Source organism: Macaca thibetana, chromosome 5 (genome assembly GCF_024542745.1).
Source record: "Macaca thibetana thibetana isolate TM-01 chromosome 5, ASM2454274v1, whole genome shotgun sequence".
Lineage (NCBI taxonomy): Eukaryota > Metazoa > Chordata > Mammalia > Primates > Cercopithecidae > Macaca > Macaca thibetana.
In genome coordinates this window covers 177,121,488-177,136,424 of record NC_065582.1, presented here as the reverse complement: position 1 = coordinate 177,136,424, position 14,937 = coordinate 177,121,488, and the positions used below count along the sequence as shown (strand labels likewise).

The following is a 14,937-nucleotide window of genomic DNA, read 5'->3' as shown; positions in this document are numbered from 1 at the left end:
CTTGTGAGTTTTGTTCATGCAAACTTTGGAATAACTTCTGGTTTTTAGCTATTAGCACTTTGAATTAACTATATAAATAACAAGGGCTCTGTTCTTCAAAGACTTTATAAAGACAGTATTTGCACTTTCAAATGCAATATGTCTGCATTTAATCTAAACAGCATAAGCATTGTGACAGAAGGTACCTCATGTTGATTGTTTTCTCTGTAAGGTGACTTCTAATAATGACCTGACTTAATCACCACTTGTGTGTGTGTCTGGTTCAGATCATACCCTGCCATTTACTAGCTGCAAGACCTTCAGCAGTATAGATTTAGTATCCCTAATTTCAAAATCTGAAACTTTTTGATTGCTGACATGACACTCAAAGGAAATGCTCATTGGAGCATTTCAGGTTTTGGAATATAATGCAAATATTCCAAAATCTAAAACAGTTGTGGTCCCAAGCATTTCAGAGAAGTAGTAGTCAGCCTGTAGTCTTTTTTCAGCTGTGAAGTGGGAATAATATCTGTCTTCTTGTGGGTTGTGGGTAATAGTAATAATGTTTGTGAAACACCAATTACAGTGCCTGACACACAGTAGGTGTCCACTCAATAAATGGTAATGGAGAGGGAAAGAAAGGGAAAGCAGAATCTAGGATCAGGAATATCACATCCGGTTATGACATTTGCAAAAGGGAAAGTCAGGCATGATGAGTAGACAGAAGCAAACCCAGTTTGTGGTCATGGGTATGTGCAGGTGTGGCGAGAGTGTCATTTAAAATAGGGAGCAAGGCCAGGCGAAGGCCATAATCAGGCAGCTGAGTCAGGCAGCTGAGTCAGGCAGTGATGAATCAGGCAATGATGTCAGGGTCCAGCATAACTGAGGCTGCAGCTCTGGAAGGTAGGGCATTTGGATCAGATCCCCTGGAGGGAGCTTGGGTGAAGAGTGCCCCATGTCAGCCTTCACACATTTTCTATCTGTCTTTTATTATTATTATTTTTTTCTTGAAGAGTGTGCTTACAACATGGATAGAAATCTAAGGCTGGGATGTGTTTAAAACAATTAGTTAAAATCTAGTTTCCCAAGTGCTAATAACTGGCCAATTAGGATGGTATGAAGATTATCCTATTACTTAAAAAGAGACTTTTTGAGACAGAGTCTTTAACTTGTCATAACATGTCTGAACAGGATGTAGTTTGAGACACTAAAAAGGATAAGACATCAGTTTGGAAAGAGACCACATCAGTGCAACATGAATTCTGCTAAAATCGAAGCAAGAACAAACATCAATTTATTGTGAAGCTTGGGTGAAAAAATGGTGAAATCATTAATGCTTCACGAAAAGTTTATGGGAACAATGCCCCAAAGAAATCAACAGCTTACAAATGAATAACTTGTTTTGAGAAGGTAGCAGATGATGTTGAAGAGGAAGCCCTCAGTGAGAGACCTTACACATGAATCTTTGAGGAAAAAATTAATCTTGTTTATGCCCTAATCAAAGAGGACTGATGATTAACAGCAGTTAACAATAGCAGAAACAATAACCAGTGTCATAGACACTGAACAATTGGTTCAGGTTACACAATTCTGACTGAAAGCAAACTTTCCACTTGATGTGCACCAAAACTGTTGTGCCCAGATCAGCTGCAAACAACAGCAGAGCTTTCAATGGAAATTTTAAACAAGTGGGATCAAAATCCTGAAGCATTTGTTCAAAAAATTGCAACAGGATATGAAACATGGATTTCCTAGTACTATTCCTGAAGACAAAGCACAATCAAAGCAATGGCTACCAAGAAGTGGAAGTGGGTCAGTCAAAGCAAAAGCAGACGACTCAGGAGCACAGGTCATGGCAACAGTATTTTGGGGCTCAAGACACTTTGCTTGTTGACTTTCAGGAGGACCAAAGAATGGTAACATCTGCTTATTATGAGAGAGTTTTGAGAAAGCCACAACTTTAGCAGAAAATTCTTGGGAAAGCTTCAGCAGAGTCCTCCTCCACCACAACAATGCTTCTGCTTATTCCTGTCATCAAGGGCAATTTTGGGAGAATTTTGGTGGGAAATCATTACAGTCCCGATTTGGCTCCTCCTAACTTCTTTTCGTTTCCTAATCTTAAAAATTCTGTAAAGGGTACCCTTTTATCTTCAGTTAATGTGTAAAAGACTGCATTGATATGGTTAAATTCTCAGGACCTCCAGTTCCTTAGGGATGGGCTACATGGCTGTATCACGACTTACAGAAGTGTCTTGAACTTGATGGAGCTTATGTTGAGAAATAAAGTTTATATTATTATTTTTAATTCATTTTCCCCAAATTTTGAAGTCCGAGGGTACATGTGGAATGGCTAGATTGAGTTCATTAATATATGCATTACTTTGCATACTTATTTTTCGGGGTGAGATTTCTTAAAATCTACTCTCTTCACAATTTTTAAAATGATATAAATTGTTATTAACTGTAGTTACTATGTGTACAATAGGTCTCTTGAACTTACTCTTCTTAACTGAAATTTGGTACCCTTTGACAAACATCTCCCAACCCCCTAATTCCCCCTGCTGCCCAGCCCCTGGTAGCCACTATTCTACTCTCTATGTATATGACCTCAGCTTTTTTAGATTCTACATATAAATGAGATCATGTGGCATTTGTCTTTCTGTGCTTGGCTTATGTCACTTAACATAGTATCTTCCAAGTTCATATCCATATTGTTGCAAATGTCAGGATTTCCTTTTTTTTTTTTCTTTTTTTGAGAGAGGGTCTGGCTCTGTCACCGAGGCTGGAGTGCAGTGGCACAATCTCAGCTCACTGAAACCTGGACCTCCCAGGCTCTAATGATCCTCCTACCTCAGCGTCCCAAGTAGCTGGGACTACAGGTGCGCACCACTGGGTCTGGCTAATATTATTATTATTATTATTATTTTGACACAGAGTTTCACGCTTGTTGCCCAGGCTGGAGTGCAGTGGCGCGATCTCGGCTCACCCGCAGCTTCTGCCTCCCGAGTTCAAGTGATTCTCCTGCCTCAGCCTCCTGAGTAGTTGGGATTATAGGCATTTTTACTAGAGATAGGGTTTCTCCATGTTGGTCAGGCAGGTCTCGAACTCCCGACCTCAGGTGATCCACCTGCCTCGGCCTCCCAAAGTGCTGGATGTACAGGCGTGAGCCACCGTGCTCAGGCTTTTTTTTTTTTTTTTTTTTTTTTTTTTTGTAGAGTTGAGGTTTTGCCATGTTGCCTAGCTGGTCTTGAACTCCTTGGCCCAAGCGGTCCACCCACCATGGCCTCCCAAAGTATTGGGATTACAAGTGTGAGCCATTGTGCCTGGCCATTTCCTTCCTTTTAAGGCTGAATGAATAGTATTCTGTTGTGTATGTATACAATGTGTATACATACACACATTTTCTTTGTCCATCCATTGATGGATGCATAGGTTAATTGCATATCTTGACTATGATTTGTGTGTTATGGCTTGAATTTTCTCTCACTGGAAGATCTGTTGAAATCCTAATCCTCTGATTGTGGCCCTATTTGGAAATGGAATCTTTGTAAATTAAGTTGTAAATTACAATGAAGTCATACTGGAGTAGGGTGGGCCCTTAACCCATTATGACTGGTGTCTTTATAAGAAGAGGAAAAGAGACACAGATACAGAGGAAAGATGGTTAAATGACAACAGAGGCAAAGATTGGAGTGATACAGCTACCAGGGAAGGAATGCTAAGGGTTGCCAGCAACCAGCAGAAACTGGAAGAGGCCAGCGCTGCTGGAGCCTTCAGAGGGAACTTGGCTCTTCTGACATCTAGATTTTGAACTTCTGGCCTCCCAAACTGTGAGAGAATAAATTTTCATTGTTTTAAAGCCACCCAGTTAGTGGCACTTTGTTACACCCATCCTAAGAAATGAATACACTTGGCTGTGCTTGGTGGCTCACGCCTGTAATCCCAGGACTTTGGGAGGCCGAGGTGGGTGGATCACGAGATCAGGAGTTCGAGACCAGCCTGGCCAGCATGGTGAAACCCCCATCTCTACTAAAAATACAAAAAATTAGCCAGGCGTGGTGGTGTGCACCTGTAATCCCAGCTACTTGGGAGACTGAGGCAGGAGAATCACTTGAACCCAGGAGGCAGAGGTTGCAGTGAGCCACGATCACACCACTGCACTCCAGCCTAGGCGATAGAGTGAGATTCTGTTTCAAAAAAAAAAAGAAAGAAAAGAAACGGATACACTAACTCTTTTGTTCTTAAAAATACTGGAATTGGCCGGGCGCGGTGGCTCAAGCCTGTAATCCCAGCACTTTGGGAGGCCGAGACGGGTGGATCACGAGGTCAGGAGATCGAGACCATCCTGGCTAACACAATGAAACCCCGTCTCTACTAAAAATACAAAAAAATTAGCCGGGCGAGGTGGCGGGCGCCTGTAGTCCCAGCTACTCGGGAGGCTGAGGCAGGAGAATGGCGTAAACCCGGGAGGCGGAGCTTGCAGTGAGCCGAGATAGCGCCACTGCACTCCAGCCTGGGCGACAGAGCGAGACTCCGTCTCAAAAAAAAAAAAAAAAAAAAAAAAAAAAAAATACTGGAATTACATAGCTACCACCAAAGGTGACTGGGGGCAAAATGTTCTAATTGCCCCTTGAGACCTTCTATTATCTCTGGTAGCTGAGTGTGCCAGGGGGCCTCTGGCCTTGTGAAATCCCATCATCTTCACTGGAAGAAGGGAGCTCATGCGATCTTTAAAAAGTCAGGAAACAACAGGTGCTGGAGAGGATGTGGAGAAATAGGAATGCTTTTACACTGTTGGTGGGACTGTAAACTAGTTCAACCATTGTGGAAGACTGTAGCGATTCCTCAAGGATCTAGAACTAGAAATACCATTTGACCCAGCGATCTCAATCCTGGATATATACCCAAAGGATTATAAATCATGCTACTATAAAGACACCTGCACATGTATGATTATTGCAGTACTATTCACAATAGCAAAGACTTAGAACCAACCCAAATGTCCATCAATGATAGACTGGATTAAGAAAATGTGGCACATATACACCATGGAATACTATGCAGCCATAAAAAAGGATGAGTTCATGTCCTTTGTAGGGCCATGAATGAAGCTGGAAACCATCATTCTGAGCAAACTATTACAAGGACAGAAAACCAAACACCGCATGTTCTCACTCATAGGTGGGAATTGAACAATGAGAACAACTTGGACACAGGGTGGGGAATATCATGCACTGGGGCCTCTTGTGGGGTAGGGGGACAGGGGAGGGATGGCATTAAGAGAAATACCTAATGTAGATGATGAGTTACTGGGTGCAGCACACCAACATGGCACATGTATACATACGTAACAAACCTGCACGTTGTGCACATGTACCCTAGAACTTAAAGTATTTAAAAAAATTAAAAAAAGAAGGGAGCCTATGTCTGAGGGCAGCATGTCTGCCTGTCCATCTGCATGGTACTGAATCATCATTGGGAGGCAGCTGCCTGGTCAGAACGTTTCAAGCTTTTACACTGATTGAGCCATGCCACACAGTTCTCAGGACACAGTGTGAGCAGGGGTAAGATGTGCCAAATGTGGTGAAAACAGAAGGCCTGGGTGCCACCAGCATCATTTCTGACCCCTTGTATCTGCCCACCACAGAGCAGGGGTCAGTCATAAGAAATTGGGGGCCCCGTGTGGCTCAGATTTTTGAAAAAAAAATCTCACCGGTGGAAGGCAGAACACAGTGTGGGTAAATCTCTTATTTATTTATTTATTTATTTATTTATTTATTTATTTATTTATTGAGATGGAGTCTCACTCTGTCATCCAGGCTGTAGTCCAGTGGCACAATCTTGGCTCACTGCAACCTCTTCCTCCTGGGTTCAAGCGATTCTCCTGCCTCAGCCTCCCAAGTAGCTGGGATTACAGGCACGCACCACCACACTGGCTAATTTTTGTATTTTTCGTAGAGACGGGGTTTCACCATGTTGGCCAGGCTAGTCTCGAACTCCTGACCTCAAGTGATCTGTCTCGACCTCCCAAAGTGCTAGGATTACAGGGTCTCAGTTAGTTTTAACATTGTCTTGAGATTACAATAAAGGGGGCTGACTTTAGCCTCCAGAAACTTTCATTTCATTGCTTCTTAAAAAAAAATGCAGGCCAGGCACCGTGGCTCACGCCTGTAAACCCAGAACTTTGGGAGGCCAAGGCAGGTGGATCACAAGGTCAGGAGTTGAGACCAGCCTAGCCAGCATGGTGTACTAAAAATACATAAATTAGCCGGGCATGGTGGCAGATGCCTGTAATCCCAGCTGCTCAGGAGGCTGAGGCAGGAGAATCGCTTGAACTTGGAAGGCAGAGGTTGCAGTGAGCCAAGATTGTGCCACTGCACTCCAGCCTGGGTGACACAGTGAGATTCCATCTCAAAAAATAAAAAATAAAAAAATAAAAAATAAATAAAAATAAAAATGCAGATAGCCCAGAGACAGGCATTCCACCTGATTTTTCAGATGGTGACTGAGTGCTATTTATCTTTGTACGCAGCGGGTTAAGGTACTGCTAGCTACTGGAACATTTCAGACTTGTGGTGGCTTAGCACAATGGAAGTTTATTTCTCACTTGTGTAAGGTCCAGCTTCGGGAGAGGAAGCTGCCTCACCGGTCACTGGGGAGACAGGCAGACTGCCTCTTCCACCTTCAGCTCAGGGCCCCAGGTTGCTCTAGCTGTTGGTGTCGGCATCCATTGCTAGGAAGAGGAGGGGAGAATGTGGAGGGTTCCTAGTAGGTTTGCTGGATCCTCTTCCTGGACTGCCTTTCCAGACCCTGCTCCCTTCCGCCTGGCCATCCACTCCTAAGCCTAAAGAATGTACAGGAGGCCTGACGCAGTAGCTTGAGCCTGTAATCCCAAAGCTTTGGGAGGCTGAGGTGGGAGGATGGCTTGAGCCCAGGAGTTTGAGATCAACCTGCACAACATAGCGCAACATCTCTACAAAAAACAACATAGCACAACATCTCTACAAAAAACAACAAACAAACAAACACAAAAAAAGAGCCAGGCGTGGTAGCACACACCTGTAGTCTTAGTTATTGGGAAGGTTGAGGTGGGAGGAGCACTTGAGCCCCAGAGTTCCAGGCTGTAGTAAGCTATAATCACACCACTTCATTCCAGCCTGGGAGACATAGGGAGACCCTGTCTCTATTAAAAATAAAATAAAGAAAGAAGACTGTACAGGTGTTGCCTCCTTCCTGAACCTCTCAGCCTTCCTGCAGACCTGGGTTCCTCCCAGGCCTCTCTTCTAGCCCTGCTTAAGGGTGCTGTGCTACTTACTGTGTCTCCACCCCCAGTCTCCTAGAAGTTGAGGGCTAATTCTCACAGGTCATGCTCCCCAGCTTCCCAGTGAGGGCTCATTAGCTGTTTGTCTATTGCTGTTTCTCTGCCTGAACATCAGCTCCACCTGAGCAGAGCCTTTCATAGCTGAAACCCCAGCGCCTAGAACAGAGACCAGCAAATGATTCATAAGTCAACACATAAATATGTGTTGATCAAATGAATGAACGCATGAATTGGAAGGATGATGGTGGCAAGGCAAGGTCCCCCAGGTTGACTCCTTGCCGGCCCAGGGCTACCCGCCCCTCCTTTACTAGTCAGGACCTGCTATTGCAATTTGCTGCGCTCAGCGCAAAACAAAAATATGGGCCCTCTTGTTCAAACATTAAGAATTTCAAGACGTCAAGAGCCTTAAACCAAGAGGGGAAGGGTTGTCTTCCGGGGCCCAGCCCTGGGCTGCTGCACGGTGGGATGTGGACTCGCCCTCGCCTGGCTGCCAACTCCCCTCTCCAACCTGCGGCTGGGGTCCGGCGCCTCCTGTCAGCCACGCCCGACCCGTAGGATGCTCTTCTGCAGAAACTTCCCAGACCTCCACTTAGCGGCACCCCAGCGGGGAGCCCTGTCGGACGCAGTCCCCTTCCGGGAGCAGGCGGGTGCCAGGCGGGCACCGGGGCTTTGGAAGGGGCTGGTGGAGAGGCTCGGACGCGGGTAGCCCCAGAGCAGACCCCGGGGCGTCCCCCATTCCAGCTCCTCTTGGTCCAGAATGGCTGCCGCTCCTTTGGGAGAGGGTACGGGATGGTCTCTTCTTAGAAAGTGGCTCAGGTCTTATTCCGCTTGGGGGCATCTCGCAGCCAACACACAGGCACACCAGACGGACAAACAGAAAAACCCACAGAAGGCGGCCCCTCCCCCAATTCAGAGACCTAGTGACGGGCGTTCCTCCACCCCTAACCAGACACACCCACGCTAGAGTGACCCGCACAGAGAAGACAATACAGAAATACGCAGGGACGAGGACGGACCGAAGGACGTTCGGACACGGACCCAGGCAGGATCACCTGGACCTCTGGGTTCCCCAACGGAGACCCTCGGGGAAGGCCCAGAGCATCGCACGCCCCTGTGGAGCCCCGGGCACCCCACTTGGCAACAGCCACCCCCACCCCCGCGCACACCCCCTCGGGCTGGCTCCAGGAGACCCCCTCTCCCCAGCCCCACAACCCCGCGACCCCGGGAGGCACCTCTCGTCACCCAGCGTTTCCGGGGCGCCCGGACAGGGGCAAGGTGGGCGGGGGTCGGCGCAGGGGTGAGGGCTGCAGACCGCGGGCAGGGGCCGGGCGCGCGGGGGGAGGTGCGGGAGGACGCGCAAGCGTCGCGGCAGCGCTGGCCTGTGTCCCAGGAATCAGGAGCGGGGAGCTGTCCGCGTGGGTCCCGGAGCGGGCAGGGGGTTGCTCGGGGCGTTGCCCAGTGAGAGGCAGTGGGCAGGGGAGCTCGTAGAATCCTGGGTCAGCGGGGTGGGGCGCTGGGTAAGTGGACAGGGTGGTACCTTGACGGAGGACGAAGGGGCAGAAGAGGCGAGGGAGAGCGTCGGGAGGTGACAGGAGAGGGAGCAGGTTGGCAGAGGCGTGGGGTAGGAACAGGAGGGGAGGTGAAAAGGGGGGTGCTGGTTGGCAGAGGCGTCGGGGCAAGGACAGGAGCCAGGAGCGCAGGCGGAGCCCGACGGCAACCACCCCCGGGACCAGACTTGGCGCGGGTGTCTCCAAGATGCTCGAGGGCCTGGGGTCGCCCGCCTCGCCACCGGCAGCTGCGAGCACCTCGGTCGTGGGGTCGTCGGGGCCCGCGGCCTGCCCGCCTCCCTCCCCCTCGGCCCCGAGGTGCCCGGAGTCCCCGGTCCCCCGGCGGGGCGGTATGCGCGCCAGCGTCCCACAGAAGCTGGCCGAGACGCTGAGCAGCCAGTATGGGCTGATCGTGTTCGTGGCGGGGCTGCTGCTGCTGCTGGCCTGGGCGGTGCACGCCGCGGGCGTGGGCAAGAGCGACCTGCTGTGCTTCCTGACGGCGCTCATGCTGCTGCAGCTGCTGTGGATGCTGTGGTACGTGGGCCGCAGCTCCGCGCACCGCCGCCTCTTCCGCCTCAAGGACACGCACGCCGGCGCCGGCTGGCTGCGCGGTGAGTCCAGGCACCGGGCGAGCGGGTCTCAGCCTCCTCGCCCGCTGGCTGCATCCTGAGGCGGCTCTGCGCATTTCCCACCGCTGCCGTCTTCCCTTCAGCCTTTTCTGCCTTGGTCTCTGTGTATCTTTCCTTGCTTTCCCTTCTGCCCTTCTTTCCTCTCTCTCTCCCAGACGCTTCCATCATTACAGCTACAGTTACAGAAATCTCTCCAGTCCTTCCCTGGCTTAAAGCCATGCAGTGGCCCTACTGACCCCATGATGGAGGCCACACTCCCTCTCCTGGCACTCAGGGCCTTCTAGCATCCGACCCCCGAGGGCCCGTTTCCTTTGATCCCCTCCTTTGTTCTCATCCTGTCCTGGGGTCATTCTCGCTGACTTTCTTCTTCCTTCGCATGATCTCTGCCTCTGCACACTTGGCACCTTCGGTTCCCTCCTCCAGGAATGTCTTTTACACTCTCCCGCCTGCCTCCCTGCTTTCCGAGACAGGGTTCAGGCCTCACCCCATTCTTCCCGCGAAGCTTCTTCGACCCTCTTCTCCTCCCCGCTTTGCAGGTCTGACCACACGCCCCCAGCCCGCACTGGGCCCCAGTGTTCTTGTCGACATGTCTGTATCCTCCACTCCACTGGGGAGCTCTGTGATCCCTGTCTCTCGGTCCTAGAGCCACCTCAGGGCCTGGCACGAAGTGGGTGTTGAGAAAATGAGGGGGGGATGAATGAAGTAATGAATGCGTGGATGCAGAGTGGGGCAGAGAGGGATAGAGGCTCCTGCTGGTATTCACAGGTATTGACTGAAATTGTCAAGATAGGAACTCTCCCTTCCTCAAGGGGCTGCCACTTATTTTTTTTTAAATTAATTTTTTTTTTTTTTTGAGACAATGTTGCTCTATTTCCCAGGCTGGAGTGCAGTGGCACAATCACAGCTCGCTACAGCCTCTTCTTCCTGGGCTCAAACAATCCTCCCACTTCAGCCTCCTGAATAGCTGGAACTGTAGGCACACATGGCCTTGCCCAGCTAAGTTTTGTTTTATTTTGTATAGATAGGGACTCGTTGTGTTGTCTTCTGGTCTCAAACTCCTGACCTCAAGGGATCCTCCTGCCTTGGCCTCCCAAAATGCTGGGATTACAGGCATGAGCCACTGTGCCTGGCTGGTGCTGACAGTCTTGAATGGGAGACAGATGTGGTGCAGGTGAAAGGGAGGAGGTCATGGGGAGCATGCTTGTGAAGAAAGCCTCTGTCTGAGTAACCTTCCTGGGAGAGGCTGAGTGCATTTCACACCATGTGGTCCAGACACATCACACATGGCCACTTGGATTCTCATATTAGACCTGAATTTAAATCTCCATTAGAGTGGGGCTTCCGTGTTCCTTGCATGCATGAGCTTGGGCAAGTTACTTGATTGCCTCCCTTACCCTGAATCCTGGTTTCAGCATCTGTAGAACAGGGACCCCGCACTGGATAGGATCCAGTGACTGACGAGGTGGCTGCCCAGCACACACTAGGCCTCCTTTCCACATTTCTTTCAAAGGTCCTGGCCAGATGCCACCTTCTTTCCAAATGCCTGGCAGGAATTACTCCTCACTTCCATGGGCCACCATGACCTTCCTTCTGTAAAGGTCTTTTGGTCTTTGTCCATTTCTGCCTTGTATTATGACTATTGGATATGAACCTTATCATCCAGATGAGATTTTAGGCTTCTTAGGCTCAGGGACTGGATCTAGTATCTTGCTTTTGGGAAAATTTGATACCATTGCAGGCTGGCCCAAATTCCTGTTCTGAAAATGGTTGTTTTAGGGAAGTTCATGGTTTTGTGACTCTGTGAATGACAGTGAATCTGGTACTATTTAAAACAAGGCACAAAGTGTTGTTTTAGGGTATTGACTTACACAGGCTAAAAAGGATTATACACATGAGCCTTTACCTGTGCTTTCCTGCAGTCAAAGCCCCCTTTTCTGTTCCTCACTTCTTTTTCTCCTCCATCCTTTTTTCTCCCTTCTTCCTTCCCTCCTTCTCCTTTCCTTTCTTCCTCCTCCCTCCCACCCTATTTCTTCCCCTTCCTTCCTCTCTCACTTTCCTTCTTTTTTTCTTTTCTTTTCTTTTCTTTCCTTTTCTTTTCTTTTCTTTTCTTCTTCTTCTTTTTAAGATGGAGTCTTGCCCTGTCTCCCAGGCTGGAGTGCAATGGTACAATCTTGGCTCACTGCAACATCCATCTCCTGGGTTCAAACGATTCTCCTGCCTCAGCCTCCCGAATAGCTGGGATTATAGGCACCTGCCACCATGCCCAGCTATTTTTTGTATTTTTAGAAGAGATGGGGTTTCATCATGTTGGCCAAGCTGGTCTCGAACTCCTGACCTCATGATCTGCCTGCCTCGGCCTCTCAAGGTTCTGGGATTACAGGTGTGAGCCACCATGCCCGGCCTCCCTTTCCTTCTTTTTTTCCTCATTTTCTTTCTCTCTTCTCCTCCTTCATCCTTTCTTCCTCTCTTCCTTCCTCTATCCTCTCCACCATCCCTCTTCCTTCTCTCTCTCTTTTCTTTCTCTTCCTTCTTCTCTTCCTCTCTCCCCTGCTGTTTTTTTGTTTGTTTGTTTGTTGTTTTTTGTTTTTGTTTTGTTTTTTTTTTTTGATGGAATCTCACTCTGTTGCCCAGGCTGGAGTGCAGTGGCTTGATCATGGCTCACTGCAACCTCCACCTCCAGGGTTCAAGTGATTCTCCTGCCTCAGCCTCCTGAGTAACTGGGACTACAGGTGCACACACTACCGCACTCAGCTAATTTTTGTTATTTTTTAGTAGAGACAGTGTTACATGTTGGCCAGGTTGGTCTCGAACTCCTGAGCTCAGGTTATCCACCTGCCTTAGCCTCCCAAAGTGCTGGGATTACAGATGTGAGCCACCACACCTGGCCTGGTACATTTAGAATGTTCTCCTTCTCCTTCTCCTTCTCCTTCTTCTTCTTGTCAGTCTGTGCTTATCCAAGGAATGCTTTTCTTTATATTGAAGTGCAGTTAACTTCCCAGAACCATCATCCTCTTCCCTGGAGCTTCTATCATAATTCATTTATGCATCATCCATCCATCCATCCATCCATCCATGTTTTCTTGTTCTTTCTCTTTCTCTGCCTCCGTCCAGGTTGACTCCGAGCATTGGCGCCTGAGTCTATGGGTGAACGGTTGCACCATTTCCCAAGATTGGGAAGCCAAAGGGAAGAGCAGGGTGGGACACAAAACCAATGACATGTTACATTTCTCTTCTGGACATGCTACGTTTGAGGTGTCTTTGGGACACTAAGTAGAGAGGGAATAAATGGGCGAGGTAGAGAGAGCACGTGATAGGTGTTCAGTAGATGGTGGCTATTTAGACATTCAGGGAGTTTCCTCATAATAATGTAATTCAAGTGAGGTGTGTGTATCACGGAAATGGTGTTGGCTCTGGAAGGCTTGACTTGAGGTCTCAGCTCTATCACCTTCACCTTTCTGAGTCCCGCTTTCCTCATCAGTAAGATAAGAATCCCAGCCTTTCTGGGAGGAGCTGAGGGATGTTGAGAGAAGCAGTTTGCAAAGACCTGGCCATTCCTGTGGGTTCATCAAAGAAGCAAGAAGCTAATTATTAGTGTCGGGAGGCCCTGGTGCCAAAAGGAAGCACTCCAACAGGGACTAGGGTTTCCTCTGGAATTCTAGCTGGAAAGACAGGTTTGACCCAGGAACTCAGCTCTGTCCTGGTGCTGGTGACAATCTTAGATCAATTGGCAGAGGGCAAATCCCTCAGGAAAAAGAGGAGTGATCCCCAAGATCCATTCTGGGGCCACTATGAGAGTCTTGCTTAACTGCATGCATTTTCTTACATATTTATTTTCTTAGATGAAATTTCTGGTCCAATGGAAAATATAGACATAGTGTCACAATTTCAACACAAACAAGAGAACGTTGCTGCCAAAAAATCAGATGCAAGCTTGGCTTTCATTCAGACTGTGCGTGGAGGGTATCATCCTCCTTGAGCATTTACAGGCCCCTGGAAAGAGTGGTGGCAGGAGGAACCAAAGGAGGGTCAGTCTAGAAGAGAGAAGGATGAGGAGGTCACAGAGTAGAAAGTGCTGCTGCCTTGCACCTGTCAGCTCCAGGCCATCCTCTGTCTTTCAGCAAATAAGAGTCATTTCCTCGGGGAAGCCTCTCCAGATAGTTTCAGACCAGGGGCAGCTCCCAGGTTGTATGGTCTCATAGCACTCTTCATTTTCTTTCTAGCACTAATCAAGCAGGAGATTGTATTATTCAGTGACTGTTGGGGTAGCTGGACTGAGCCCCTAAAGACAGAGACCCTGTCTGAATGTGCTTACCATTGTATCCTGAGCTCCTGGCATGGTGCTTAACATGTAGTAAATACCAATTCATATCTACTGAATAATGGAATGAATGAATGAATGAGTGGATGGATGGATGGATGGATGGATGGATGGATGGATGGATGGATGGATGGATGACTAGATGCGTGAATGCATAAGTGAATGATGATAGAAGCTCCAGGGAAGAGGATGATGGTTCTGGGAAGTGAACTGCACTTCAATATAAAGGAAAGCATTCTAAAGTAAGCACCAGGCCAGGCGCGGTGGCTCACGCCTGTAATCCCAGCACTTTGGGATGCTGAAGTGGGCAGATCACCTGAGGTCAGGAGTTTGAGACCAGCCTGGCCAACATGGTGAAACCCTGTCTCTACTAAAAATATAAAAATTAGCTGGGCGTGGTGGGGTGCTTGTAATCCCAACTACTCAGGAGGCTGAGGCAGGAGAATTGCTTGAACCCAGGAGGCAGAGTTTGCAGTGAGCTGAGATTATGCCACTGCACTCCAGTCTGGGGAACAGAGTAAGACTCCATCTCAATAAAATGAAATAAAATAAAATAAAAAATAAATAAAGTAAGTACCAGCTGGTGATGGAAGAGTGCGCTTTGAGAGATGTTGAGCCTCCCAGCCCTGGGTTTGTCCAAGTAGAGGTCAGATGGCTGCCAGTCATGATGCATTGGAAAGCATTCTTGCATGAGATAGAATGTAGACTAACTCTGTGAGACTTTCCACCTCTAAGAGGGGGGTTCAAGATTCTAGCCTCCTAGGAGGGATTTGGGTGCCTACCAAAGAGGAGGGGGGTCCCTTTGCCATCACTAGATGGGTACCCTAGGTAGTCTTTGGATTATTCTCAAGTATTGTAGCTGGTAAACTTTCTAATTGATTCTAATGCATCGACTTTTTCTTGGCAATTGAGCGATGACAATAACATCCTGCTTATAGAACTTTCTGGCCGGGCGCGGTGGCTCAAGCCTGTAATCCCAGCACTTTGGGAGGCCGAGATGGGCGGATCACGAGGTCAGGAGATCGAGACCATGCTGGCTAACACGGTGAAACCCCGTCCCTACTAAAAAAATACAAAAAATTAGCCGGCGAGGTGGCGGGCGCCTGTGGTCCCAGCTACTCGGGAGGCTGAGGCAGGAGAATG

General features: G+C 48.5%; 2 protein-coding genes across 5 annotated transcripts in view; one reads left to right on the top strand and one right to left on the bottom strand.

Annotated features, from left to right (window-relative positions):
• Positions 1-14,937, bottom strand: part of NSG1 (neuronal vesicle trafficking associated 1) — a 556,677-nt gene that overhangs the window by 252,163 nt on the left and 289,577 nt on the right. The gene's annotated exons all lie outside the window — the stretch shown is intronic.
• OTOP1 (otopetrin 1) overlaps positions 8,991-14,937 on the top strand; it is a 37,120-nt gene continuing 31,173 nt past the window's right edge. Inside the window, exon 1 of the mRNA XM_050792123.1 lies at positions 8,991-9,458. Within this exon, the coding sequence (XP_050648080.1) occupies positions 9,056-9,458 (403 nt within the window). The 5' untranslated portion in view covers positions 8,991-9,055. The remainder of the gene's footprint in view (positions 9,459-14,937) is intronic.